Raw genomic sequence first — 27,959 nt, forward strand, 5'->3', positions numbered from 1 at the left:
GCTGTTGCGTGTCTGTCTCTGTGGGAAGAAGTCAAAGTCTGCCACCGTTGTTCCGGAGGTGCAAACAAATGAAAAGCAATAAACAGATACTGCTCTTTGCTCAAAATCATGTTTGTTTTATTTATCTACTGGTGATCTACTTCATGGATGTGCCATTAGCTGTTCAATGAAATGCTATGCTATGAAAATTTGTTTTTCTGTTGACTCACACTGTACATCGCAGCACCAACGATGGACAGAGCGTCGTTGTTGAAAAAACAAATTTTAAGCTAAGAATTTATTTTAAGACATACGAGAAGCCTTGCAATATACATATACGATCAGTCAAAGAATATTGTGGTGTGATATGGACTATGAATTGTCAATCAATATGATCTGTCCTATGTTGAGAAAGTGTCATTTTCAAAGATTACATTTTGTGACATTTTTATGATAACATTAAATTTATATTATACAACAAAATCGCAAAAGATCATGTTGTGGTAGTGAGCATTGTTGAAAATCTGGTATATTCATTGTACAATCTGGAGCTGTGGTCTTAAAAAAATGGAAATCCTAGTTGGGAGTCTTAAAAAATGGTACATATTTTAGATGGTTTTCAAATTTTCGTATATTTTAAATGTTATTGTACTTGGAATACCAAACATTATCTACACTAAATTTTCGCATATCATCATATTCATCAACAAAATAACGGGCACAATAAAGCATTGTTTAATAAGGTACAACACAGAATACATAATTGGTTACTGTTCTCTGCATGTCCCGCTTCGCCTAGAACCAAGGATACCATCCCGCGAACGTAATACCCAGCAGCTTGCTATCAACGGCCATTTCCAAAAGCATCTCCGTTTGTAACGCCGTTGAAAGGACGGTCTCACGGCCAACCTTTTCCGTGCTCACTGGAGCGGAAGCATTAACCAGCGCTAGGTAGCCGACCAAAAACTCTCGCTTTTGAGCGATGACACCGAACCGCAGCTCTTCCGCCAACAATTTCTTCGGATTGGCTCCACTCAGCTTCCGTAGCACCGTATTGACACGCACCTGCGGATTCCAATCTCTACCGCCACCTGGTGCACGTTCGCTCCCCGCTTTCTCGACTGTCCGTTGCCGGGCTGCTCTCAACCAGTCGACCGTCGGTTCGCGGACAAATACCTCCAAGCATGCGCGCAACAGCATACGCGAATCACGCAAACACTGTAGTGTGTGAAGGTGACATTTTTGCAAAATACCCACCAAACGCATCGGTTCCATCACTGCCACGAACTGCGGCGTAAGCCGGAACGGTACCAGCTCCGGTATGGGAAGGTCCCGTGTCCCAGCACTGAAGGCTATACCGAAATCTACACCTACCAGCATGCCGGTCGCACGTTCCAGCACAATATTGCTCAAGTGTCGATCGCCTATCCCGAGTGCCCAACAGGTGATGTTCATGGTGGCCAAACTCTTGGCAAAATTCATGCGCAACCGGTAGAAAGATTCGGGCGAGGCAGCCATATCGTACAGTGCGCGTTTCAGGGTGCTGGAACGAATCGTTTGCGACAGCTCGACGTACTTCGATCGTAGCTGTTCGGGCATACCGAATGCTGCCGCCATTCCGTACAGATCTGGTGAATTGCATGCGCCAATGTTGACCGATTCATTCCCGGTAGTGTCCTGCTTCGAGACGCTCAGCAGAAAACGTCCATATTCATTGAGCACGTGTGCCTGTCCCCGGTCACCAGGGTTGTAGCGTGGAGCAGCCTGTTTAGCGATTTCGCTCAGCGCAATCGTTCCCTCGAGCCATCCGAACAACCCGAAATTGGGCCGTATCGGAACTACTTCGTATGTGCGTAACGCCAGCTGATGCTCTCGACAATGCCGATCCCACCGCAGTCGTTGCGTTATCTCCCTCTGTAGCTGCTGGATGCGTTGATCCTGCCGGAGATCTTCACCAAACTTGGCCAGGAAGCGATACTGCCTGCCATCGCTGCCTCGGAACGTTATTTGTATCGGTAGTCGAAGCGTTACAAACACCAGCACATCTGGCATAACCTTCACGATCGTCGCATGATGGGATGGGTTAGGTGTTTCACGATCCACTCCATACTGTCCCGGTACCTCGACGGAAGATTCGTTACGCTGGCCACGCATACTGCTGCAGTGGAATTCCGCTAGCCAGGGAGAAAGGTCTTCAAGCGGCATGGACTTTGTTTTTGTTCGCGGCCGCATCGATTGGAGTTCATCACCCAGTTCCTCTAGCTTCTGCAAGATCACTGTACGATCGTCTACTGGATGGAGTAACTTCAATGCACGAAATTTATCCACAAGCGGTAAAGCCGCACGGTAAGCCTGTCCAAAGCGCCACAGGTCATTGGATTCGGTCGGGAACACATACGGTATCGCGCGATTAATGTACGCTTGGAAGGCGGTTGAATCGGTGAAGCTTTTTAGTTGGCTTTTCAGCTCCGACAGCATGCTTTGCAGTCGTGTTTCCGGCATCACCACACGACAGAGTTCGTCTACGAAACGATCAAGCACGGGAAAACTTAAGGCAGCACGGAACTGCACCACAATAGGACGAACGGGACCTTCAATGTCGGCTAGAATTACTCGCGCTGGGTGATAGAGAGCCATCGGGTATTCTTTGACGAGTCGCATCAAAAGCTCGTCCAGAAAATGCCTATCGTTCGATATTTGGTGCGATCCTGCTGCATCATATGTGATCTTCATGTACGACAATAACTGAGGAATCCACTGGAGAAAATTCCACGACGGTACCAAACTCGAGTGCTCGTAGAATTCCCTTTGCAGTGTATTGTTTTGAAGATTTCGTAACGGTAACAGCACTGGAAATAGGTGTCTAGCCTCAGGGGAACCGTATTGTATCGCTGGCAAGAGTGAGGTTACTAGAGTCCGTTCAACTGGAAGTTCCTCTTCTTCGCTTAGTTCCGAGTTTAGTTCCTGGTAACAGTACCGAGCTAGACGAAGGTGAGCATCAGCAAGCTCCACTAATACTGCATCACTGCTATCCCTTTCCTTGGAACTTCGGGATGAATCAGGTCGCAACACAATAATACTGTGCTGTAAGCAATGCATCGACAATTGTCTGAGTCTTTCACTTAAAGCCATGCGCTCAATATCCCCTTCTTCTTCTGGAAGTTTCATAACAACTCGAATCATGTTTCGTATGTGCGTTACATCCTCTGTTGAAAAATTTTCGTTCGAACTTTTGATCTTCGTACGAACAGTTTCTGCTAGCTGGAACATTTCCGACCATGTCCTGCGCTTCACCTGAGCCATACCGGATTCATTTTCGCCTACCTCAGTCTGATCGTTAATCTTCACCAGCTGTCGAAAGCCTCGCAGGAGAGTTTGGATCTGATCGGACGATGCTTCAACATACCTCATACGTTCGAAGCGTATTCGAGCGATTTTTCTGCGTAACACGTGCTCTACTGCCGGTTCTCGAAGACCTGTGCACGATTCGGAGTTCCGTAAGCTTGTAATAATCTTCCCGGCGTACTTGATATTATTCTGTTCGAACGCTACCTCTAACAGCTCAAGTTCCAGTTGGTACAACTGCTTGGACAGTTTGGAAACATTGTTCAGGATGCTGACGCGTTCCTTCGCTGCGTCGCATTTCGTTTCGAGCTTTTCCAAAAGGAATCTACGGTAAGCTAAGGTAGTGTCCCAGGTGATAAGCGAGTCTGTTAGTGCCGGTTGTGCATTTTGCCACGAAGTAATTAAACCAGCAGTAGCCTGCTCCAACTTATCGGCCTCCAACTCCAACAACTCGCTGTACGCAACCAGCTCAATGACTTTGCGTACACTGAGCAAACACTCGGTACGTACTAGGCCGGACAGCACACCGGCACAGTGCCACTCGTCGAGAAATTGTCGCTGTGTCTGTTCGCCAAACATCCGAGCACGAACCATTTCTTGGCCGGAAATGTATAGTGCCGTTAGTTCCTCGCCAAACTGCTGCCGTATGTGTTTCGCCCTATCGGGTATGTGGAGCCACTGTTGCAGCATGTTGTAAAATTCACGCGCTGTCTCATTGCCGGCCAAAACCAGCAGCACATTCCCGTGCACGTAATTAGGCAGCAAATTTTCCAGATTCCAGTCGTCAGTCCACAGATCTTCGTGATTCGTTAGCTGATTACCTATCTCATCCAACAGCATGTCCCACTGACCGAGTTGGAGCATGCAATTGAACGCAGATTTATAGCAAAAGTTTCGTTCTTCAACGCGAGCTTGGCTTATGCGCAATACCAACTCACAATATGCTCGGTGCGCTCGGTCATATCGTCCCAGGGCTTCCAGTTCAATCGCTTTCCGTAGCTGAGGATCACTGTCGAGCTTTTCGGCGAATATGCCCACCATAACACTGTGTTCGTGCATCGCATGGTATAGAGACGATAGTTGTAGCCAATGTTCCGCCTCGGATGTGATGCTCCCACCGGTTCGTACCGGTTCATCATCAAAGTCCGCAGCATCGGTTAGCTTCGCTTCCAGATAAAGGGCACCCATCGTCAACATATTGGACGCACCCGCCACGGACGCTATGGTGCGTGGTGATAGTGTGAACTTGCCCGACGCCTTGCCGAGTGTCAACTCAATTAAGCCTCCAAAAAGATTCGGATCACTCGTTCTGTTCGTCTCCAGGATGCGATGCAAAGATTCATCCAGCCGACCTACGAAACGATCCCATTCGTCTCCAACCATACGCACCGTGCGACTGGCATCATCTCCATGCATCAAACAATCTACCAGACCGTTAAAAATGGCCACGAACGTTTGTCGAGCGCATGCTGTATCTCGCCGACAGAGAGCCTGCAGCGGCAACAGAAACGCAAGTAGATTGATCTGTAGATCAGGATAATCGGAAAGTCGATAGCGCCGGTAAAGTGTCACCTGCGAGGCATTCTCGCGCCGTTGTTCCGAACGTTGCCGCTGGTTGGAATAATGGCGACTAACGGCCCAGGTTGTTTGCTTCTGCCGATTCGCTTCACTGTCTCGGAGAATGCGTTTCCGCAGCCGGTCAAATGAGGTCTCCTGTTGCGTCGTTTCGGTACCCGTACGCTGTGATCGACGATCGAGCTGTAACGAGCTAGACTCAAACAAAAGCGTATGTTGTGTGGGCATTGCGAATGTTTCACGTCCTTTGGTAAATTTGGTCGGGTCCTGTGTTGGTTCAAAATGGCCATTTTCATCCTGTTGCGTTGTACGATCCATGACGGAAAGTTGTGTAGCTCGTATTAGTTGCTCCATCTGTGAACCCCGGCCTGTGATGAACGATTGCAGCTGACGTTGCAGAGAACTGTCCGCAAACATTGGCGTAAGTAGCGTCATCGTATGACGTTGTCGGGTAGCTGTTTCGATAGTGTACTCGTTGAACTTAACATCCGCATTGAGATATTCGTGCAGAAACAAGCGATCTTTAGATTCCCTGCAACGAATAGCCGGATCGAGGAGTAGCGCCACTGCACTACCAAGAAACTCCGTTTCTACGGTTGGATCGTAGAGTTCCGTAAGCAAAAACAGGAATCGTTCCCTTAGATCAGTTGGCAGTTTTCCACTATCGGTGAGGTATTCTAGAATTCTCACCCTGGTTGAGGTCTCTGTGGCATCGCTTTCTTGAACTCCACACAACCCTCGTATCACGTATCTCCAAACAGATTGTTGACAATCCTCAGAAAGCTGTGCGAAATTATGTTCATGTATGTAAATTAAAATTTCATACGCTACCGCTCGACACTCGGAACGCGTCGCTGGTTCTGTTGTAACACAACCGACCGGTTCAACTATCTGCTCCAAATGTTGTGTTTCGTGCACCAACGGAATTGCTCGATTCAGCAAATGTAATGTCGGAAGTTGTAACTCGTTATCGCGCAAAAGCAGCATCAACTCCATCGACGCCAATTCTCGGTATAGATCATCATTAAACTTCTCCAACCGTCCACCAAGCAGCAACTCCAGATACATGCGCTTTTCTGGAACAGCAGAAGCTGGAAAGCGATGGCTTATGACGGAAAGAAACGGATCGGCAATCGATGGGAAGGCTTTAGCTATTTCGTACAGAATATCTACAAACTTTCGATCATATTCTCGCTGGATGGCAGAAAGTTTGGTGACGCATTCGATGTGGAACAGTTCGTCTACACTTTCGTCCTCATCTTCCGGCAGACCTTCGGGATAGAGATGCGCCAAACTGTGGCCCAAGAGTAGGGCGGCAGATTTGAAGCTTGTGCTGTCAGGCAGATCCAGACAACGTAGTACCGATCGCAGATATTCTTGCTTTATGCTCTCCACCCAGGGCACTAGTCTGCCGCGACCCTTGGTGAGAACTATCGTTCCCAATTGTAGACCCGCAATGAGTTGCAGCTTTGTTCGTTCGTCTGTTTGTAATCGTTGTCTGTTGCCTGATACCATTTCATAGAGAAGTTCACCTGGGACGATCAGAACATCGTGCCATTGCGATATTAGCTCCTGGATTAGATCTAGATTTAGACGTAACACTTTTGCGGTTGTATTTCGAGCACCCTGCTGTTGACAGGCGTGATTCATCAGGAACCGTAAAAGTACACTCGCCAGGGAACCAGTTTCACCGACAGCAGCTTGTCTTTTTGGTTCGTTGGACACACTGGAACGATTCCACTCCAATATTAGCGCTATCAAGTCTGTCACGAGTGGATTCAGTCCACGAATGGTACTTCCATCGACTATTAGCTGCATCAGCGGACAAAGCAACAGGGATGCATGTGGCTGCAGCTCTTTACGACAGTTATCGATCACCTTGGCGAGAAATAGCCGAACGTTTTTCGGTTGTCCCTGATCGTTTAGCGAACTCGCGAGAAATTGTACTACCGCAGTTAGCGGCACCTTGCTCGTGGCCATATGTCGCATGCATCCACAAACCGTTGCCATTACCTCGTGCTCGTTAATCGCCGTTCGCTCGAGTGACACACTCGTAAGTGTTCCCTTTTGTCGTTTGGCCAACTCGGCTGCATCCTTTTCCGCCACTTCCCGGGCAGATAGGACAACGCAGTGGTTCATATCAAACCGAAACACCTGTTGGCTGAGCGAGGACTCTCGCACGACCGATAAGCCGGGATCCTTGGAGATTGGAATTCGGAAAGCTGGATCAACACCTTCTTGCCTTATTGCGACACGCTTTGCAACCGTTCGAGTCGTTTCTTCCTGCTCTTGACTTCCCTCCAGATACAGCTCATCATTGCTACAGTCGATCAAGTGGCGCCATATATAATCACCTTTTTCACGAGTCTCGCGAAACAGCAACACCGAGTACATGCGAGCATCTTCGTTTGTGTTCGAGATCAGCGCGACCAGTGCTCGGTAGGCGGCACATTGATATTTCCGGAACAGTTCCACAGCGCTACGGTCATTCGAAAGGAGCACAGTCTTTCGCACGCTGTGAGCTCGTTTGCTAAAGTCTCCTATCAAACGCTGGCCCCGTACTGGAACACTCTCATCCTTCGGAGAGCTATAAAGCTCCTTTGCCACGGGACAGTTCTCGCCTGTCAGGATACTTTTCGGAAGCAGGGCAGCATAATGTTCAATCAATCGGAAGCTGCCCGCTAGGTCAACGAGCGCATGCTCCAAATCCCATCCAGCGCGTCCATTGATGTCCTCCGAGCTGAACCTAGAGATCGAGCGGATGATTCGTTTGTAAAACTCCACGATCGTATCGTACCGGCAGTGCCAAAGGGCGGTACACAGATATCGTCTTAGTATCGTTTCTCGAACGGTTGGCGCATATGCATGGTTTGCAAAAAGATCCCAAAGTTCCTGCAGTCGATCACACTGCAGCTCGTACGATTGGTCGGCAAAAAAACGCTCGACAGCGTTCCGTATCTTCGCTTCGGCAATGTGTCCCTCACCGTCCGGAGCCGTCATTTGTATGATCACTTTCAGCAGTAGTGGCGAACGAGAAAGGACCATCGCCTCAAGCAAACGCTCTAAACAGTTCAGGAAACCAATCCGTTTTGGACTGTTGGGTAAAAATTCGGTCGAACGAAGCGGAAAATGGAGTGTTTGCAACGTTTCGAGAGCCTGTTCGAAACTTTCCCAGTACGATTCTGACGCAGCTGATCCACGGGGGCCAAGCACGGTAGGTAACAGTACGATGGCTTTCGTTTTCAATTCTATCGAAACTTCCGACCGCGAGCTGCCTATTAACTCAGCCAACCATCGCTCGTAGTCTGGACCTACTTTTTGCCGAATTTCATGCAAAGGAAAGGGACAGATCATCGCCTTGCTGGCCATCAGCTCGATCATCTGAACATCACACGCTCCGAAAAGGTTTGGCTGCAGGCGTGAACATGCAAACAGTTGTGGCCATCCTTTCGTCAGCAAGGTTTGTAAAAGACTTTCCAACCTATCTTTGTTTGCAGCTTGGCTTCGATAGCTATAATCCATCAGGTCACAAAGGATTCGAATGATGAATGGGAAGTTATCCACGGTGAGTTCTTGCAACAGCGTATCTAAGCATTTGGCCGGTATCATGATGAACAGTTCATATACTGCTGACCCGAAGCAAATGAGGAAGTGCTCTCCGTGACGGATGTTGGGATGTAGAATCTCCTTGCTCAAACTGTACGAAATTAAAGTATCCACTAATCCTTTTTTTGGGTTGTCATTCTCCATAGCGCCTGACAGCAAAAAGACAGCTTCTAAAACGATCGTACCGAAGCGTGCTGCAGATGGGCTAAGCACTAAACACACTCCCTCCTGTCCGATGGCTTCGTAGCAATTCGCGAGCAGTCTTCGGCCGGCTTGTTGAATGCGATCCTTGCCATTATTCGTCAATTGAGCATATCCGAATCGGGTTCGATGTTGTTTCGCGATAAAGAGTAAGCCTTTTGCGCTCTTCTGGTCCGCTAAATGAATCGTTCTTAGTGTTAAAAGTGTTTTCATTCGGTCACCCAAATCTTCCATCACAGATACCAACTTTTCCGACAGAGCAACAGAAAAGAGCTTTCCGATAGGATGGTCGTATCGTTCCATCAGCTTCCGTATCAGTTCTTCCAGTTGAGCTACAAGTTGCGCAACATTTTTTCGTTCCTCTTGCAACATCGAAACATTACGATCCATCCCTAGCTGATGTGGTTTAAACAAAAGTGCCAAAAGGAAATCAATTGTAGGTTGCTGCTGCCATAGTTCTAAGCTTTCGTCTGAAGTCTGATCCTCGCTGCTACTGGTACGTGAAAGTAGTAACACAAATAGATCAACTATTTGCACAACGACTGCCGACTTTAGTGCATCAAACCACACAATCTTATCTGCATTCATTCGCCGGTCGTAACTGGTCATTTGAATCTCGCGCGCTTGATTCCGGTTTATGTTGGACATTATTTCGTACACCGAAAAATCAATCACGGACCGTAGGAAACACTGAACAGCGGGCAAAATGCGACTCAGGAGCATATGTGCTAATTCTTCCGCCACGAGCTTTTCTCTCTGCAACCAGCAGTACATATCAAGTGTCGCTAGTAAATATTCTAACCAGAGGTAGATGTTTATCACGGACGGATTCGTATGTTCGTCCCACAGGCACATCAATGTAGGAGACTGACCGATACCTTGCGGCGAATCAGCCTGAAGGCAAATTCCTTTAATCTGGTCGTATGTGTAATGTTCCTTAAGGAACTGTTCTCCGCTCGCTACATCTCGTACCGTTTTGGAAAGCCGAACAAATAGCTGCATACACTTCCGTCGATGGAGTGGCTGACGGGTGGCACACTGGCGGAACAACCAGCTAACAATATGTTTCATCTCACCGCCACCAATTGCGGCCGGTACGAGTTGGCATTGTTCGGGACGGTTTCCAGAGCAATTAAATAAAGCATTCCGTACCTCGAGCACTTTGCTTCCCAGATGTTCCAGTGCGAGTAGAAATTGTTCCGCGATAGCATCATGTGCACCTTCGGAAGCACATCCATTCTGCTCCTCTGTTACCATCAGTCCAAGCGAGTACGAATGCATCAGCTCGAAAGTGTAGCGCACTATTTGGTAATCTTCCTGCAGTAGCAGTCGGAACAGATTGTTAAATGCCAGCGCAGATCCGTAGCGATGTGAAGCGTTCGATTCTAATGCATGCGTTTTAAGCTGCTCCAGCAGTGTATTCTTGATCTTGCGACGATCTTTAGCCGACTGAGTGCCACCACACTGCCGATTGGTCCACTGGAGAAACTCTCGCAAACATCGGATGGAAAGATCGCGCACAGCACTGTGTCGCACGTTGGAGGTTGCATCCATCAAACAGTCGAGCAGTGCACGGGTACCTTGCTGGGTAAGTTTGGAGGGTTGCGTGACAAAGTGGATGATTTGAAACAGCAACGGTTCAAACATCTGACACACTGCCAGATCTGTATCGCAGCTTAGGTGCAGCAAATGGTGGCATATTTGGGACCTGGCACAGGATAAAAGAAAGGAAGTTAATCGTTTAAGGTAATTAGGAAGTTGAACATTGATGTAATGTAGGCAAGAGCGAAAGGACCGTAAATGGATGCCTTTAGTTCTGGCTGTGTTTCTATACTGGGTAAAACGTTGAAGCCTAAGCATCGTAGTACTTGGCTAGGACACGAGGAAATCAAGCATAAATCGAGCATAAACTATGTTGAGCTTAAACGGTGCAAGTATAGTCCTAGCTTTAACTTCACACTCACTATGCTACGCTAATTCCAAGTCAGATGACTCGCAATCATGCGATTCCTACGCTGAATCCTGGCGTACGATACATGATTTCCAGTGGAAGGCAAAGATTCTGCAGCTGAATCCATCCAGTTCGGGTTTACGTCCGTTCGGTGGCTTTCCCGGCATTCAGTTCGAAGGTAACTGTGTGGATGTGTACGTATCCTTACTTAGCGGTGTACTCAACGTAACGATGCAATGTGCATACAAAACGGAAGATCAGCGCTTGAAAATAATCGCAAATCAAGCATTGTGGGTGAGCAAATATCCGCTACCGTTGCTGACAGCCGTCCAATATAAACTCGTACCGAACGAGACTGGTACGCTGCTGCTGAGCGGCTGTATGAAAGGAATGGAAGATATCAGTTCGTTGCGGGTGCAGCACATCGACAGCTTCGACAAGGACGCGTACATTCAGCGGTATGAAAGCAATAATAAGAGTAAACCCTATATGCAGAACTATTTTTCCTATCGCTCCAAGTGCTCGTGTCATTATCGCAGTGAGGTACTTTTCAACATAACTACCGTGAAGGACGACAAACGTTGCTTTGTATCGTGCACGATGGCCATTGAGTGGATGTTTGTTATGTTAGGGATAGGCGTTTCATTGATAACGATTATTTTCTGGATGTGTAGAGAATTACATTCCTTAACGCGGAAAACGATACAAATTAACAAGTAGCGACATCAGAAAGTAACGAGCGCTCGTCTTTACACTCTATAGGATTTAGTGTCTAATTTTGTATCTGCAAACAGCATGGTATTTTAAAATTTGAAAATGATTTTTTAGTTAGTATGTTGCTGATATTAAACAGAAAATGAATCCACTTCATCTTGAATAGATTCCAGATATATCTTTATCTCCTCTTTAGGTCACCAAACTTTCTGAGGAACTTCCTTCGGCAATTTTGTTTGACGACAGCTATGCCTACGGTGCCAACTAGTGGCCATAAACAATATTTTTAGAATGCTTCATAAAGCAAAATTTAAGTAATTCATCTTTAGTTATCATAATCCCTAACGAACAGAAAATCCAGCTGCGGATAAATTGAGCAAAATGAAACCAGAAAAGATGTCGCCTCTATCACCGTATCGTCCTAGCAAATAAGAGCAAGCAATCGGAGCTAAGACCACACGTACAGGTCACTAATGAAGAATTGTGCAACTAATACTCAGAAAGTTTTATATTTAAAGCTTTTCTAAGAGTTTTCTTTGCAAGGGATCGCCATGTCGTGAAAGTATCCTTGGCCTCATTCTAAAGAGACATCCAATGAAACGCTCATTAGTTACAATCAGAAAAAATGCACCACTACAACACTACTGACTGTCTCTAATAACCCGAAATTATTTAGTAAAGGTTAAACCCTACCAGCAACTACTGGCAATGTTTCATTCGTGTTGGAGATGGCTAACGCCCATATTATTACTAACCATTGTCGGTACAGAATCAATTATACTACGTGACTTTCGGTGTGAGGTACCGTCTTACCGATGGCAGTACCAGGGCGATTTCAACCTCAGTGCCAAACTGCTTCGAATAGTCGCAGATCATGGAGGGGAAAATCCTTTTAACACGTTTCAAAATTTTTCCAAAATGGGCCAATGTTTGGAGCTACATCTAGGGTATCGCAGAAACATACTCAACATAACGATAACCTGCCGTAACGTAGCCCCGTCAGCAGCCATCCGCGGAATCATATCAACGGTTGATCTACGGCTGGATGTGAACAGTTACGTGTCGCTTAAAAGTTGTTACGAAATTTCACAAGGTTCGGTACGATACGGAGCAATACTTGCAACGACATCAAGAATTGAGGTTATACAATACCAGTCGGAGTTGTACGAGCTGAACCAAAGGGCACAAGCGCACGAGGAGCTAATTTCGTACAAGTATCCCTGCGAGTGTCAATTTAGGAACGAAATTGTGTACTTAGTACAAGAGGACGCAGATAAAAGACACGATAGTTTGCTACTTTTACGTCGCTTTCTGTTTCTGTTTTTGGGTTGTGTGTTATTTGTGGTTGTACTTGCTATAATAGTGAAGTTGTTCAAAACGAAATAAAGCTAGTATGGTACTTAAAATCTATCTACGGTACCTACCATAATCCTGCCAGTTGATCCTGATAACCGATGCCCAGCAGATAGAGCACGGTCGTGTGAAGAAGTTCGCAAGCGGCCAACTTCGTCGCACGATCACTACACTCCACCGCCAGCTGACACACTCGACCGACAACTCCGTCCAGCTTGATGCATGGACGCGTTCCATTCTCACAGAGGAGCCGCAACTCGAGCGATCGTCCACTATCCGCATCCCATCGCGTCAGTGAACTCCGATCGAATTCTCCTAGTGCTGGAGGAGTTCCAGTCGTTTGTTCCAGCTCGTCCACCACCAACCAACAGCATTCGTTCGGTTGCAGATTGGATAGAAATTTTAAAATTCGCATCTGGAGCGTAACAAGCTCGCTCATGTCTGCCGTCCGTTCGATTCGATGCTGTTGCTTAATGCGTTCGATTCTTCCAGCCGCTACATTAGCCGTCCTGTGGCGCTTGAACTTGGCCAAACGCAAACTTTGGGCAGGTGGCTGAGTTGAGTCACGTGTGCGTAAGAATGGCTCCAGCATTGGTAGCACTTGTCGGAGCAAACGTTCTCGTAGCATTCCTCTCAAAGGTGGATAACGAAATTGTATAATGCGCTGCAGCGAGTAAAGCGCTTCCCGTGCGATCGATAGCAATCCTCGCCCGATGTGAAAAGCCGTCCGGAATACTTCCACCATTAGTGGTTGCTTTCGATCTTCATCTTGCACAAAATCGAACAACAAGCGAACTGGAGCTTTAAGTACGAAGCGAAGACACGCTAGCTGAAGCTCTCCCGTTGCGTGAATAGCTCGTTGTACCGTTTGCTCCACATAGTACACCAGCAGCATCTGGATCGAACGGACATCCGGATCGTCCGAAGATCCTTCTCGCTGATGAAAGTAACCAATCGTTTCGGCCGTTCCGAGTCCCATTTCGATCAGCTTGACAAATCCACTCACCAGTGGACATTCGAGCGATTGTTTGACAAATCGTTCGAAGTACGGACGAATCCAATCGATGAACAGTTCTCGCAAAGCCGTTGGTGTTTGAGGGCTGTGCAAGACATCCCTGTTTAGTTCTACCAGGTTGAGAAAGATATGATAGTCCTTTGGTTTGATCGGTATAAGATCGATGTTAGGGTCGCAGAAAAACAGTTCCCGTTCTTGTCCATCATCATCCTGGAAGGTTCTTTTACGGGTAGACAGATCAAGCTTCTCCACTATCACAAACAGTGTGTTCATGAGAGCACGATAGATTGCTCGTAACAAGGACGAATCTGGTACGGTTTGGGCTTTGTTCAAAAGACCTTGCCAAAGGGGAAGATAATTCTTATACGTCACCAGATCCCGTTTCCAGTCCGTTTTTTGAGCTGGATCATCAGCTGCAGCTGTCGAACTGGGTACGGGCGGTGATGAACCAAAGGGCAATGCATGACTACAACTCCAAACAATTCCTTGCAGCAGAATACTGTCGAGCAGCTGATCGCGACTGCTTCCTCCCAGCTTTCCAACGTTTTCCAGCATGCAGACAAGCGATCGTACGATAAGCTCGTGATGCACCGTAGGCAGATGGTAAAAATCGCGCACCAAAGCAACAGTCATCGTTTGTACCGAGACGAGCTGTATCGTGGTTAGCTGTTTTGCGTGGGTAAGAATTTCCGACAGTGCCTGTATGAAGTCGGGTAAAAAGGCCAGCGCATCACCTGAACTTGAAGCAGTCCGCTCACATATTCCTTCGATACGCTGCAGTACGATCGTGAGCAGTTCGTTTAGGGACACACTGGAGCCGGTGATTTGTTGACAAGGGCCAGCCATAATACCGAACCCGCGGATAGCAATCCGTATTTCCCACTGATCTGCGCTCGGTGAGTTAAGTAGCTTCCGATAGTAGCCCACATATTGGTTAAGGACATCCACTGTCGATGGACATTCACGTTCGCTTGCTACTATTATTTCTGGGTTCGATAGGACGCGTGCTATTTCCGCATGAAAAGCGTAAAGTGCATTCAGGCCAATCTGTCTATCATCCTGGCTGGTTGATTTAATCCACTTACCAGCCAACATCGTCTGCCAGTGCACATGATCCAGATACATTTGTACGGAAAATAGGGCTGCATGATTTGCCACCAGCTGTAGGGCGTTCCGGAAAACGACTCGCTCTGAGCGACTTTCATCCCAGATCGAAAGTTTCTTTATCATCAGGTACAATCGTTGGCGTAACTCACGATCACACTCGGAGGGTGCAAAATGGAACAGAAACATATCCAGCCCACGAATAGCACCCGCCAGTGACACCAGGGAGGGATAGTTTTCTTCCAGCAGTTGTTTTTCTACCGCGTTTACAAGAATGTCTCGCATGCGTTCAGGTGCAATCACACTGTCCGGGAAGTGTTTTGCTAGCTGACCCATCAGTTCGTATAGATTCTGCTGTAATCGATTTGGTAGCTTCCCTTGCTGAAACACCAACAAAATCTCACCCGGTAGTTGGTTTAGTTTTTCGTAGCTATCGTTATGCAGACATCCGTAAGCAATACTGTCCTGTAGCACTAGTGTTGCCAGTTCGCGTGGCCGAGCCGAAACAGAAGATGATTTTATGCAACGGATCGCAATTGGCACAACGATCGGCATCCGTTTGCCTAACAGTGGAGAATGTTTCTCGATCGTTTTGCGTAATAGCTCGAACGCATCTTCGATTACCTTCGCAAAGTGTTTTGCGTTGGCGAAGGACTTTTCCAAAAATGGTACCAGTCCGTTCGGGGAGGTAAATAAGCATTCTAGTTTGAAGTCTGGGTGAAAATAGGGTAAAACAATAAGCATGATCTTAGACATTGTGATAAAGTGCTGCTTACCGGTTTCCGTAGCGCTTTCGTCGGCTTTATCGATGATTAGCTGGGTGATACGATCAATGACGCTACGGGCTTGTGGAATCTGTTGTGTATCGAGGCAAGTTTTTAGCTGCCGCAAACAGGTACCTAAATCCGATGCCATTGCGCTGCAAACGAAACGGTTTTGTAAAACCTGTCGCATACGTTTCTTAGCGATAATGAAAACTTACACCGTGCGATATTATGTTTCGCAAATAGTCGAAAGAACGTCGTCGTTTTTCAAATCCTTCACATTACTTTGATTCTTTTATGCACAGTTTACAACAAAATCTAGCAAAAGATAAGCAACGTTAGTCCGTTTTCAACACACAATTTATGAATCACGTCCGCAGAATGAAAACAAACCAATGTAAAAGGCGCGCTTCAATTTTATCGTTTTGCTGTCAGCTATCAAGCTCCAATATGGATAATTCCCTCAGAATAATAAACTTTTTAACAAATAGTTAAATATTTTCTACAACTATTTTAAAATTAAAAATGAATGCAAAAAAACTTAAAATTTTAGTACCTGTACAATATAAAAAAATATTCGCTCAAAATGTCATCACCATTGTTTTTCGGCATGACCGCTAAAACTCCCTGTGTGAGACCGGCGTGAACTGTATACGCGAAAAAACCTGTACGGTTCTGGGAAATAGCTACAATCAATAGATTTTCCAACGCCATCCGTTTGTTATTTTCCCACCGCGGTCGCGAGTGGTGACGTCACACACACGCACGCACAGATACACTCGTACACATTCTTCTAGTCCGCGCAAGTCGTTTTGTATGACGTCGGTAATCGCTCGCTCTGCAAAGTCGGTGCTGCATCATCATCATATCAAACACTGCTTCTCCGCAGCTACGCGTATCGGGGTCAAACAGTGCGCAAACGTTCGGCCATCGGTACTTCCGCAAACTAGCATCACAGGAAACATCGCGTTTGTACCCGCCAGTCTCTTCGGAACCAAGTTTAGCGTGATGGGAAAACCAAAGGTTGTGTTTGTACTCGGTCCGCCCGGTTCCGGCAAGGGTACGCAGTGTGAGAAGATAGTGAAAGAATTTGGCTACACGCATCTTTCCGCCGGAGATTTGTTGCGCGAGGAACGCAACCGGGAAGGGTCCGAATATGGGGCGCTTATCGAGGACAACATCAAGAATGGACGGATCGTGCCGGTGGAAATTACCTGCGCCCTGCTGGAAAATGCTATGAACAAAACGATTGAGGTGAGTGAACTTGAGAGAGCCAGATAAGCGGGGGAATATACCACGCGTTTCGATCAGCCGTCGAATCCCAGCTCCAGAGTTTCCTCCGGGTGTTATGCCATACCGATAAGAGGAAGCAACCCGCGAGTAATATTGTTACACAATGTATGTTATCGAATACTCTCGCAGGGGCTAGTGCTATTAGTATTGGTGATGATTATCGATGGCCTCGGGATGTTCGTGCTCAAGTTCAGTCGTCCATTTCCACGGGACGCACTTTTACGCAATTCTATGCTTAATTTGATATTTTTAGACCTGCTTCCCATCGGAAGACGAAGGGCAACCGAACGGAGACTTTTACTCTATAATGCGATTTGGCATAACGAGTTAATTTTCTTCCCACCACCACCAAACAGGCAACCGGTAACGATCGATTCCTGATCGATGGATTCCCCCGCAACGAGGACAACCTGCAGGGGTGGACGAAAAAGATGGCAGACAAGGTGGAGCAGCAGTTTGTGCTGTTTTTCGAATGCTCCGAACAGCAGTGCACCGATCGGTGTCTGAAACGAGGCGAAAGCAGTGGCCGTTCGGATGATAATGCGGAAAGTTTGAAGAAACGGTTCAACACGTACATCAATGACACGGTGGCCATTATTAAGCATTACGAGGAGTTGCAGTTGGTGAAGAAAATCGATGCGAGCGCCGGTCCGGATGCGGTATTCGAACACGTGAAGGCCATTTTCGGTGAGCAGAAGTAAGATGGGACCCGGTTGACAATCCCGCGCATACAATGGAAGACCAACCCGGACCGTATGTATCCGTTTGTTTTAAAAGAATTTTTATGTGTTCGTATCAATTAGCAGATGCCCCTTAAATGTTTTTTGGTAGGACTTAAAGGAATTATTGGTAGGACAAAGACGACAAACAGAGACATTCAGACAACGTCCTCACAAAGCTACCGAGCTACATTCCTTGATATCGAAAAAATAAATAAACTCGCAAATGTGTAGCCGAATTGAAAAGAATTAAGCGAACTTATTGTAGCGGCTAATTTACCAATCCCTTTTCTCTTACCTTCAAATCTAATTTGCGGACAATTCAATAACAGTAATGTATGCAAACCAGACAAGCAAAGTATTAACTACCACGCTAGATTTGTTTTGTTTTGTGTCAAAGAGGGGGCAAAGGGTCGTGTGAAGAAGGAACTGTTAGCGAAACAAGTACACGATCACTGTACACCACCAGACCAACTTTTGTTTAGTTTGCAGAATTTTTTTAAGGCAGCAGTTTTGGGTTCCGTACCCATAATCCTGCATTCCGTTCTTTCCTTCATCTGAGCTAACGGTGTCAACGTAAATGAATTTAACTGGATAATAAATAGTAGAAATGGACGATGGCATGTTAAGAATAATATTGCTATGTGTATTGATCATACTTTAAAATCAACTATTGTATTTTCGTTTTATTCTGTACAATATAACATATGGGTAGATAAGTCTTAGTCCTTACCACTATAAAAGGATTTTTTGCCAAATTCGATTTATTTACTCAACTGAATTGCCTTCAAGAACGAAGCAGTACTTCTAGCGATCTATTTTCTTTTCCAAGCCATTTTTAAAGTATACTTTGTCATTAACCTGAAAAAAATTGTTTCAAACAAATGTTTCAGCGATTACTTCATCATTTGACCTCAATTTCTTTTCAGGTCTATGAAAAAGAAATAGTTTGTATGCTGCTGTTTCATCCATAACCACATGTTGCCGAAAAAAATTGGCTTTATTGTAGTTTAAAAGCTTCAAACCACCCGTTGTTATTTATGATCGATTGTGAGCTCACGCGGCACTCATTTTACGCAAAACTTTCGCATGTCCAAACGTTTGCGCATCATATGATATTGCCACAGCTTTTCCATCTCCATCAATGTTGTTTCACAAATATCCAAAACCATTTGATGGATTGGATATTTGTGGATTTTTTTTAAAAATTCCTGGCAAAACAACATCCTTGGAGTGACCACTACGTTTTGCATCTGTGATGTGTCGCTACGGTCACTTTTAAACTCACAAAACATATACTTAATATATTTAGGTGATTGTTCAGAGTCCGGTTAAGCCCTATCGACCCATTGGTCGGCTTGAATATTTTTTTACCCATCAAAAATCAATTATGTATCAATCCATCAAATTCGTTTTTATCCACCACATGAGAAGTTGCTCCACTCAATGTACTATAACTCATCATCTAATCAACAGATAGCATTCAAATTCATACATTTGTGTTCCCAAGGTTGGCTAAAACTGTCAAAAAATTAAATTTTTTGTGCCGCAATCTTTACATCAGGACTACAACTTATCTACCCACCTGTGTTAACAGATTCAACACAAAACACCGTTACCGCTCAGCTTCGTTTACGGATGAATAAATGACGGAACTGTTGCAATTTGGCCTCCGTTATTACCACACTCACCAGCAACCGTTCGGCATCGGCCGGATCGGCTGCGGTTTCCGTAACGGCTGCATTTTTATACAACCATGCCATTTCCTGACCACCCATCGGTACCCGTATCACAATCCGCTGTCGCCCAGTAAGCTTCAGGACTCTTCGTTCCACCTCCAGCAGCAGCTCGTGCACACCGACCAACGTTTGGGAAGATATGAGATGCAATCGCCCATAATCGTTACATTCCACATCCAATGCGGACGGATCCGGTACGAGGTCGATCTTGTTGCCTACATTAATGATACGTTCCGGGTTTAACGATCGTTCGCCGTTGTGCATCAGCTTACCCAACGTACGCTCCACGTGTGCTCGCTGTTCGGAACAGTTTTCGTGTGCCATATCCTGCACGTGTACAATTACATCGGCCAACATAGCATCCTCGAGCGTTGCTACGAAACATTCAATCAGTCCGGTAGGAATGTCCGCCATAAAGCCAACCGTATCCATGTACAATACTTCCAGCTTGCACGGCAACAGTCCGGCGTGGGCCGTTACGTCTAACGTGGCAAACAGTTGATCGCGTGGCTGGAGGCTTTGCTCTTCCGTTAGTGCTTTGATGAGTGAGGTTTTGCCAGCGTTTGTGTAACCGACCACTGCTACGACAGGGAAATTTTTCTGCCGCCGGCGGTTACGAAGCAGCTCGCGGTGTGATCGTATTGCGGAAAGTTCGTTTCGTAGCTTGCGTTCGCGCAACTGTAGCATTTGGCGTTGGGAATCACTTAGAAAGATGCGTCCGCCAGAGCCTTTTGGGGATCCTTCCTGATCTTTCACCTGGGACCAGATGTACGGTAGCTCGGCAAGGGCAACCTGTAGCTTCGCTTCCATGCTGACGGCGTGCAGTCGAAGAATCTGTACTACGATCGAGTATCGATCCATCACCGGAAGACGGAACGCTTGCTCGAGCGTTTGCTTTTGCTGGTAAGTCAGTGTGCCTTTGCTGATAAACACACAGGTGAGCGGTGTGCCGGACTCTTGGCGCGCTTGGATGATGCCTTTGAGTTCCTCCAGCTTGCCGGTACCGAACAGCTGTCGCTTGTCGAGCGTTTCCACCGGAACCTTCATAGTAAGCTCGATGTTCCATCGGGGCAGTGAGCGTACGAGTGCTTCCGCTTCCTGTAGCAATAGTTCCGGTTTAGTAGGATTCTTCCGAGGGCCCCACTTAATGTACGGCTGTATGATGACTACGTGCTGTACATTGAGGATGTGTTTTGTCACATGCATGGCCGTGGAAGCTACGGTATCGTACTCACGATCCTCTATTAGTTCGGATCGATTGTTCTTTTCACCGAACGAATCATCATCTTCCGGTGAGGATCGATCTGTTTCCGCTTCTATAGCTTTTTGGCGCCGTCCAGCCAGCTTTCCACCCTTGTATTTGCTCGCATTGGTGTACTTCTCCCGATGTGCGATTCTTTGCAACAACCAGTTGCATTGTGTAGCAGCGCGAAGATGTTTTATTTGATGCCATTGTAAAGCATTCTTCATACACACTGTCCGTACGACGGATCGTACGCCTCCTAATCCTAACATTGTTTACAACTACGGGTAAGGGTTGAGTTTCGCTTCTAGATTGTCGAATCTTTTGCGCTGGCAATCGGTTCGACTGCTTCCTGCAACACACTGTACTTGTCCTCCACGGCCATCCACCGTGCTTGACAGGCACGGGTGCGATCGGAGGTCACCTTGTATGCAGCACCGGTTGCGACGAGCGTTGCCACCAGGATGTTGCCCTTCTTCGTGTACGGCAGATAGCGTTGACCGATTTGCTGCAGGAAGTAGATACCGGCGAAACCGAGCGAAAACGTCGCCAGTCCCGTAAACAACGAACGGCTCATGCACTCGATGTACGAATCGAACCCTGGATGTTTTTCACGCTGTTGATCCTTCAGCAGCCGGATATCGTTCATTGCGCCTGCCGATGCCGGTCACTCGAGAAACGAGAAAAAGAATTGGCCCGGTGCCCGATATGCTTGGCGCGGTACGTTATGCAATAATCTTGACTATTTTGCCGAAAGCGCAGCCAATACGAAGAAGGAGGAGCAATTGTTTTGGGTTAAAGAAACGTAAATAAACACAGATTGTGAAATCGAGAAAAAAACTGCCGGTACGTTTGACAGGTGACAAAAGCGTTGACGTACGACGCGGCGCGAAGACGGAACACAACAGACAATTATTCCGAGCCATTTCGTTATAATTAGCATACATTTAGCATAGGTTTAACTCTATTTGGTACAAAAAACGCATTTGCATTTATATGAAAAGCTTTCAGTTTTTGGGCGAAACTTTTACTTTTTCCTTGCACTGTAGATAACAGCTGTCAAACGAGCAAGCAAACGTCATCCTTTCTGATGTAAACAAACACGTCCGCTGTTTTCGTTGCTTTTCTGCGTACGCATTTATCGTCTTACACTTTCCAGGTCGTTTCGGGACTGAATTATCTCACCCAAAACATGGACACCGTAGCAACGATGAGAGCGGACAACGCCAGCCTGCGGAAGATTCAATCGAAGCTAGTGCAATGGGAGTTAAAGGAAAATCCGCTGGCACCACTAAGTGCCACGCAATCGGACTTCATCAATCGTCTAACTGATCTGGCCAATGGGAATGCACCGGCTGGGGTAAGCCGGTACAAATCTGCTCAAAGTGCAGCAATATTTTACACACATTGTTCTTCTTTCTAGAGTGTACCGTCAGCAGAAAGTAAAGATCACACAGCAGATGAGGAACTACCGGCATCGCTGGAAAAGTTCAAACAATCTACCTGCGTTATCGATTCTACGCAAAATTTCCTTTCCTGGTACAACTCGATCGATGCAGAAATTCTCGAACACTTTGACGACGCTTATCTGGAGTACTATGAACAGCTGCGATCGCGTACAAGTGAATGCGATCAGATGCTCCAAGAGATCGACGTTTCGCTCGATTCACTTCGCCAGCTTACGCAGGAGTTTAACTTTGTGTCTGAAAAAACGTCTTCACTGCATCAGGCGAGTGAAAGTTTGCTGCAGGATCAAACGCGCCTGAACGATACAGGTGATGAGATCAAGAAGCGGTTAAAGTACTTCACCCAGGCGGAAAGCATATCGCAACGATTGCACAATCCAACGTTTTCCGTGTCGAACGAGACGTTTGTGGACATTTTGAACACGATCGACGATTGCATCGAATATATGCGTGTGAATGTAAGTATGTTAGGAGTTTTTAATACTTTTTTATCCTTTTATTGTTTACCTGTCGCTGTCTTCCCTTTTCCCTTACAGCCGGCGTTTAGTGAGGCAGCTGCATACTCGGTTAAGTACCGTACATGTCTCGCCAAAGCTACGCAAATGATGAAAACGTATGTGTTTGGAATTCTGTCGAACGCCACCGCACAGGTGCTCGCGCCCAAAGGGTCCGGTGCACCGCGATCGCTGGAGGCGCTTGATCAGCCGAAGATAGGCGATCCTACAGCAGATGCAGCGTTTGTGCTGTTTTATGGAAAGTTTCAAGCATCATCACCGCGTGTAAAACGCATCACTGGGCTGATTGAAGATCGTCTTGATCGTAGTCCAGATTACGAACAGTTGCTGGGAGAGCTGCATCAAAACTATCTTACTCAAAGAGCAACGGTAAGGGACATATTTTCCCCCTCTCCTTTGCCCAATATTTAATCTATCCCTTTTCTCATGTGAATTTCCCACAAATTGGAAAATAGCCTTGGCTTTTGCCGGTGTTCAAGAAGGGATGTCGTAATAATGTCGATCATTATCGTGGAATTTCCCTACTGGTAGCGCTGGTTGCAAAATATTTGAATCCATAGTCTGTCAATTCCTTGTGTTTGTTTCACGCAGCCAGGCTCGACCACCACTAATTTGTCTCCTCGAGTGCAGGTTGTCTTGAGAGTGGTGGTCAGGTCTATGTTGTTTACACCGAGGTCAAGGCTGCATTTGATCGTGTCCCACATACCCTACTCCTAGCTAAGCTTCATAAGATTGGTATTTCACATAACCTCGTTGAACTTGAATCCTTCCTGCGTTTCCGACGTTTTCTTTTGTTTCTCTGGTGGGTTTAAAAGTAGTGCCCTTAATGGGATGAAAACTTTTTGGCTCATACGTAAGATCATGGCTGATTTTACCGCTCCGTTGTGTGTGAAAACCCTGTATTGTTGTTATATCCTTTCTCTTTGGAACAGTCTTGTGCCCTTTGAAGTCTTTTTTGCTCTACTTGGGCAGAGTATACCGAAAGGATTCAACGGTGTCTAAGTTTGACCTGTCTAAATATGTGAAAATGAAATGAAAATTTTGATTTACGGTACAATTTCTTAAGGCAAAAATATAACATTAGTTTTTTTGTTCTCTCCCACGGTAGATCATGAGATCGGGCGTTGATCAAGCTATAAAGGATTTGACAAAAAAGTATAAAGGTGATCACTGCGCACTGGTACGATCGGCTTGTGCCTTTATGGTACACATTTGCCAGGATGAGCATAGACTGTTTTATCAATTTTTCGCCAAACAAAGTGCCCAACTAATGTAAGTTTCAATGTCTTTAAACAATACTCTTATATTTTTTGGTACTGTTAAAAACGATATTTCTACGTGTTTTAGTATCTACATGGAAGGATTGTGCACCATTCTGTACGACACACTTCGGCCCTACATCATACGAATCGATCATCTCGAAACGCTGGCCGAAATATGTAGCATACTGAAGGTGGAAATGCTGGACGAACACGTCGCATACAGCCGTAAGCATATATACTCCTTCAAAAATGACCCATTGTCTGACGCCTAAACGATACGAGATACTGATTTCTTTCTGCTCAATTCAGCGGAACCACTGGAAGCATTCGCCAAGATTGTCTACCAACTGCTGCAAGACGTACAGGAACGGATCGGGTTTCGGGCGCAAAACTATCTCGAATCGGATATCCGCAACTATCGGCCGTCGGCAGGTGATCTCGCCTACCCGGAAAAGCTTGAAATGATGGAAAGCATTGCCCTATCACTGCAGGAAAATCAATACGCCCAACACCAGCTAAGGCGAGTGGATTCCCGCAGTTCTATCACATCTGGAATGTCCCTCGCATCGCTCGAAACGACACAAACCACAACCGATCCGGCGCTGAAAGTGCGTTCGGGAAATTCGCCTGCCGACATGCACGGTATGTGGTATCCTACCGTGCGCCGTACGTTGGTGTGCCTTTCGCGGCTCTATCGCTGCATCGACAAATCCATCTTCCAGAGCCTTTCCCAGCAAGCGCTGACCCACTGCATCTACAGTGTTTCGTTGGCAGCTAGTCAAATAGCTCAGAACCGTACAACGATCGATGGTGAACTGTTTGAGATAAAGCATCTGCTTATCCTACGCGAACAGATTGCACCGTTTCGGGTAGATTTTACTGCGAAGGAAACGAGTCTTGACTTTAGCAAGGTGCGTACGGCTGCCTACGAGCTGTTGCAGAAACGTAAACAACTGTTTTCACTCGGTTCGAACAATGCGTTGCTTGAGTTTCTGCTCGATGGTACGCCACAGGTACGGGAACAGTTGCTCGATTCGCGCAAAGATGTGGATCGTCAGCTGAAGCTGGTATGCGAAACGTTTATAAAAGACGCAACGAAACAGCTGGTCGGGCCAGTGTTAACGTTCATCGAAGCAGCACAGAATCATCTTCGCAGTCAACCCGGAGGTGGAAAGACAGCAGCAGTAACGGCGGCTGGATCTGTAACAAATTCTGCAGTGCCAGCGAGTGGACAAAGCACGGGTATGGCTTTGCGAATGGCCCCGTTCGCTGCACCGCAACAGATTAGCTCCATCATACAGGAGTGCTTAAGAAATATCAAATCAAAATTGGCTGGGCTGCAACGTTCGATGCAGCTGTACCTCGCCAATAAGGATACGGAATTCATTCTCTTCCGGCCGATACGGGTACGGCGATTTACCATTTCAATTGTGAGCTCCTTAATCAAACTTTAATTTTCCTCTTTACAGAACAACATCATCGGTTCGTTCGTCAAGCTAGAACAAATTCTAATGCTAAACGCTTACACAAAAGACGATCTGACGATCGTAAGCTGCCCATCAGCGGAACAGATTTCTGTACTGTTGTCGAGCGTTAACCTTGCCGGTGGTTCGGTTACCGAACAGTCGGTGCCTTCCTTTGGTAGCAAAGCACAACCGTCGCGAAAAATCAGTACCAGTTCGTTGATCAGTAGTAGCAGTGCCGGGGAACCGACGCAATCGAATACAAAAACTCCAATCGAAAAGAAAGTTAGCTTCGATAGTGGAGCAAATACGGTGGTTGAAATTGAACGTATCGCAGAATCAGAGGTAGAGAAATGTGAGGAGGTGGTAGTGGAAGCACAGGAAGCAGTATCTAATCAACCGGATCAGCAGAATCCAGCAGGTCAGGTTGTTTAGAGAATCGTTTTATTAACAGCTTAATGCATATTATTCCATAAGTTAATTACACTTGTTCTTTTATGGCTCATGCGGTACCAACTTCATTCATTTGTTCTGCATTGCCTTTTTAATATTATGTCAATAAAAGAATTATTGAATTAATTGTTAAAAAATGTTATTCATTCGAAAAAATCTAATCTTTTGTGTTCAAAGCGCATTTTTTTGGATACTAATTACTGACCCTGCCACTAGGGGCGCTATTGTAGAATACCTCCTAGAAGAAGTGCTATCACATATCAATGTTCCAAATAGTTTTATTTTTATTTACGTTGAATCATGAAATTGTATTGTAAATATATCAAGTTTAATAACACCTTGAATTCTTGACCAAATGTAAAATAAACAGCGAAAAGTGTTAAAAAAACCATTCAGTCAACCGCCGTCGGGTAATTTTTTGAAAAATGTCCCTTTCACACAACCACAGTGCAAAACGGGGGGAAATTTTCGTTATACTCACTCCAACCCGAAGATCCGTGCTGGTGGTTCATTCGGTCCGAACGTAGCATCACGGATAAACGAGCACTAGCTGTATTTTGTGTAAACTTTCCGAGACGTCGGACGCATTGTGGTGTACGCTCGTCGCGCTGTGTCGAGGATTTTCCCTGCGTAAGGTTTTTCCGCCGCTCGGACTCGCTCGAGGGCGAAAGAGGAAAGACAAGCCAGCAAAACAAATGTGACGGAAAATTGAGCAATTTCCAAAAAGAAACAACCCCCAACAAAGGAATAGTGTTTGCCGTGCGTGCAGTAGAAAACACTACAAACGATTTAAATTCTCCAGTGTGTGTGTTCGCGTCTGGCCCTGTACGTCGCGATTGGAATACAAGTGCTTTGCGGCCGAGGGTTTTGATTGGCGTCTCGCGGCGTCTAGCTGCGAGAATCGTACATACGTGCGCGTGTGTGTGTGCGTTTGTATATCGAATGAGAGTGCGTGAATGATCCTGAATCTGCCGTGCAAGAAATGGCGTACGATGGGTGCGTTCTCGGAACTAGCAGCATCGTCGGGTGGGAATGAATAGAAGAAGCAAGAAGAAATAAAACAAAGCAGATGCGGTGTGTGCGGTGATTTCGGGTAGGTTGCATACACGCCAGCCAGTGCTGCTCTCTCTCTCTCTCTCTCTCTCTCTCTGTCCCGCTCTCTCTCCGTGCAATTCCTTTCCACCTTTCCACTGATCATGCTTCCTTTGTTCCGAGGTTGAAGGAAGCTGTCAATTGCATGGCCGGGGCATCGTTTGTCGGCTTCAAAATTGCGCTGGTCTCAAGGGGGTGCGGCGTACGCTACGGTGTGCGAGAAAGGACAGTGGGAGGAAAGAAAAGTGGGCTGCCGTACACGAAGCGAGCGCGTACACAGTAATTAATATTCGTCTGAAGGACACTCTTCCTGCCCACACTCTCCGAGCCTGCCTGCTGTCCGGGATCGATTGTGGCCGGGGTTGGATATCATCTTTTTTTTTTTACCGGAACCGCTAAAGCGGAGCGATTGTTGTCGGAATCTCATCGAAATCAATCTCGTCATCTCGTCCCGGGATCTGTCACTTCCCATTTTCTCACTTCGTTCCCACATTTGACGCATTAATTATGCGAATTGACGGTCGGAAAAGGAACCGGAAAAGTTCTGCACAAGGATATGTGGTGGTTGCGTTCATCTCCATTCCGTTAGAAAGAGTTTATTCTTTTGCCAGGTGGAATATGAATAACGATTACAGCGTCCTAATGATAATTAGGAGTGATTTATTGCTGGTGGTACCGGTGAAGGATTGAATTTTTGCCGAATTCTGCGAACTTGCAGCTTATTATGAGACGAAGAAAAGAAAAATCCTGCCGCGCCGTTGCAAAGATTCTTTTGCATGCAGTTTCAATGCGTATTATGCCTTTGAATAAGAGGGTACTGCAACAGTCACGCAATACAAATGGGTTGGTTCCGTTTGGAGGATTATTCTCAAACGCTCGATGTGATGCGAACGAAACGAAAAACCGGCTTACAAAATGATTTATTTTTTTAGTTTTATTTGTTATTTTATTTTCTAAAAAGAAAACATAAGGCTATTATGGTAAAATTCATTTAAAACGCTAATGATTCAGTGACTGTTAATCATCCGCCATTAATTTAGGTCTTTTTTTTCTTCGTTTCATTACAGTAAAAACGCGCAAGTGATCATCTCGTACGACAACGTGAAG

The 27,959-nt window shown here is 46.2% G+C and overlaps 7 protein-coding genes across 8 annotated transcripts in view; 3 read left to right on the plus strand and 4 right to left on the minus strand.

Moving 5' to 3' along the window:
* Window positions 1-27,959, plus strand: part of LOC126558885 (heme oxygenase 1) — a 536,918-nt gene that overhangs the window by 331,732 nt on the left and 177,227 nt on the right. The window lies entirely within an intron of this gene.
* Window positions 1-27,959, minus strand: part of LOC126557160 (zinc finger protein 853-like) — a 379,636-nt gene that overhangs the window by 178,793 nt on the left and 172,884 nt on the right. The gene's annotated exons all lie outside the window — the stretch shown is intronic.
* On the minus strand, window positions 775-15,770 carry LOC126556549 (DNA-dependent protein kinase catalytic subunit-like). Its single transcript, XM_050211831.1, has 3 exons — window positions 15,620-15,770; window positions 12,796-15,556; window positions 775-10,414 (listed from the first exon to the last, which is right to left on the minus strand). The coding sequence occupies exons 1-3, from the start codon at window positions 15,756-15,758 to the stop codon at window positions 775-777; spliced, it is 12,540 nt and encodes a 4,179-aa protein (XP_050067788.1). The 5' UTR covers window positions 15,759-15,770.
* On the plus strand, window positions 16,404-17,601 carry LOC126558826 (UMP-CMP kinase). Its single transcript, XM_050214901.1, has 2 exons — window positions 16,404-16,861; window positions 17,257-17,601. The coding sequence occupies exons 1-2, from the start codon at window positions 16,424-16,426 to the stop codon at window positions 17,599-17,601; spliced, it is 783 nt and encodes a 260-aa protein (XP_050070858.1). The 5' UTR covers window positions 16,404-16,423.
* On the minus strand, window positions 19,242-20,873 carry LOC126557662 (putative GTP-binding protein 6). The gene has a single exon (XM_050213516.1). The coding sequence runs from the start codon at window positions 20,871-20,873 to the stop codon at window positions 19,242-19,244; it is 1,632 nt and encodes a 543-aa protein (XP_050069473.1).
* On the minus strand, window positions 20,907-21,285 carry LOC126559470 (transmembrane protein 141). The gene has a single exon (XM_050215633.1). It carries the CDS (start codon window positions 21,248-21,250, stop codon window positions 20,909-20,911), a length of 342 nt encoding a protein of 113 aa, XP_050071590.1. The 5' UTR covers window positions 21,251-21,285; the 3' UTR covers window positions 20,907-20,908.
* On the plus strand, window positions 22,022-25,742 carry LOC126566392 (conserved oligomeric Golgi complex subunit 3). The gene is made up of 6 exons (XM_050223254.1): window positions 22,022-22,525; window positions 22,604-22,951; window positions 23,691-23,854; window positions 23,930-24,069; window positions 24,154-25,250; window positions 25,314-25,742. The coding sequence occupies exons 1-6, from the start codon at window positions 22,238-22,240 to the stop codon at window positions 25,740-25,742; spliced, it is 2,466 nt and encodes an 821-aa protein (XP_050079211.1). The 5' UTR covers window positions 22,022-22,237.

Source organism: Anopheles maculipalpis, chromosome 2RL (genome assembly GCF_943734695.1).
Source record: "Anopheles maculipalpis chromosome 2RL, idAnoMacuDA_375_x, whole genome shotgun sequence".
Classification (NCBI taxonomy): Eukaryota; Metazoa; Arthropoda; class Insecta; order Diptera; family Culicidae; genus Anopheles; species Anopheles maculipalpis.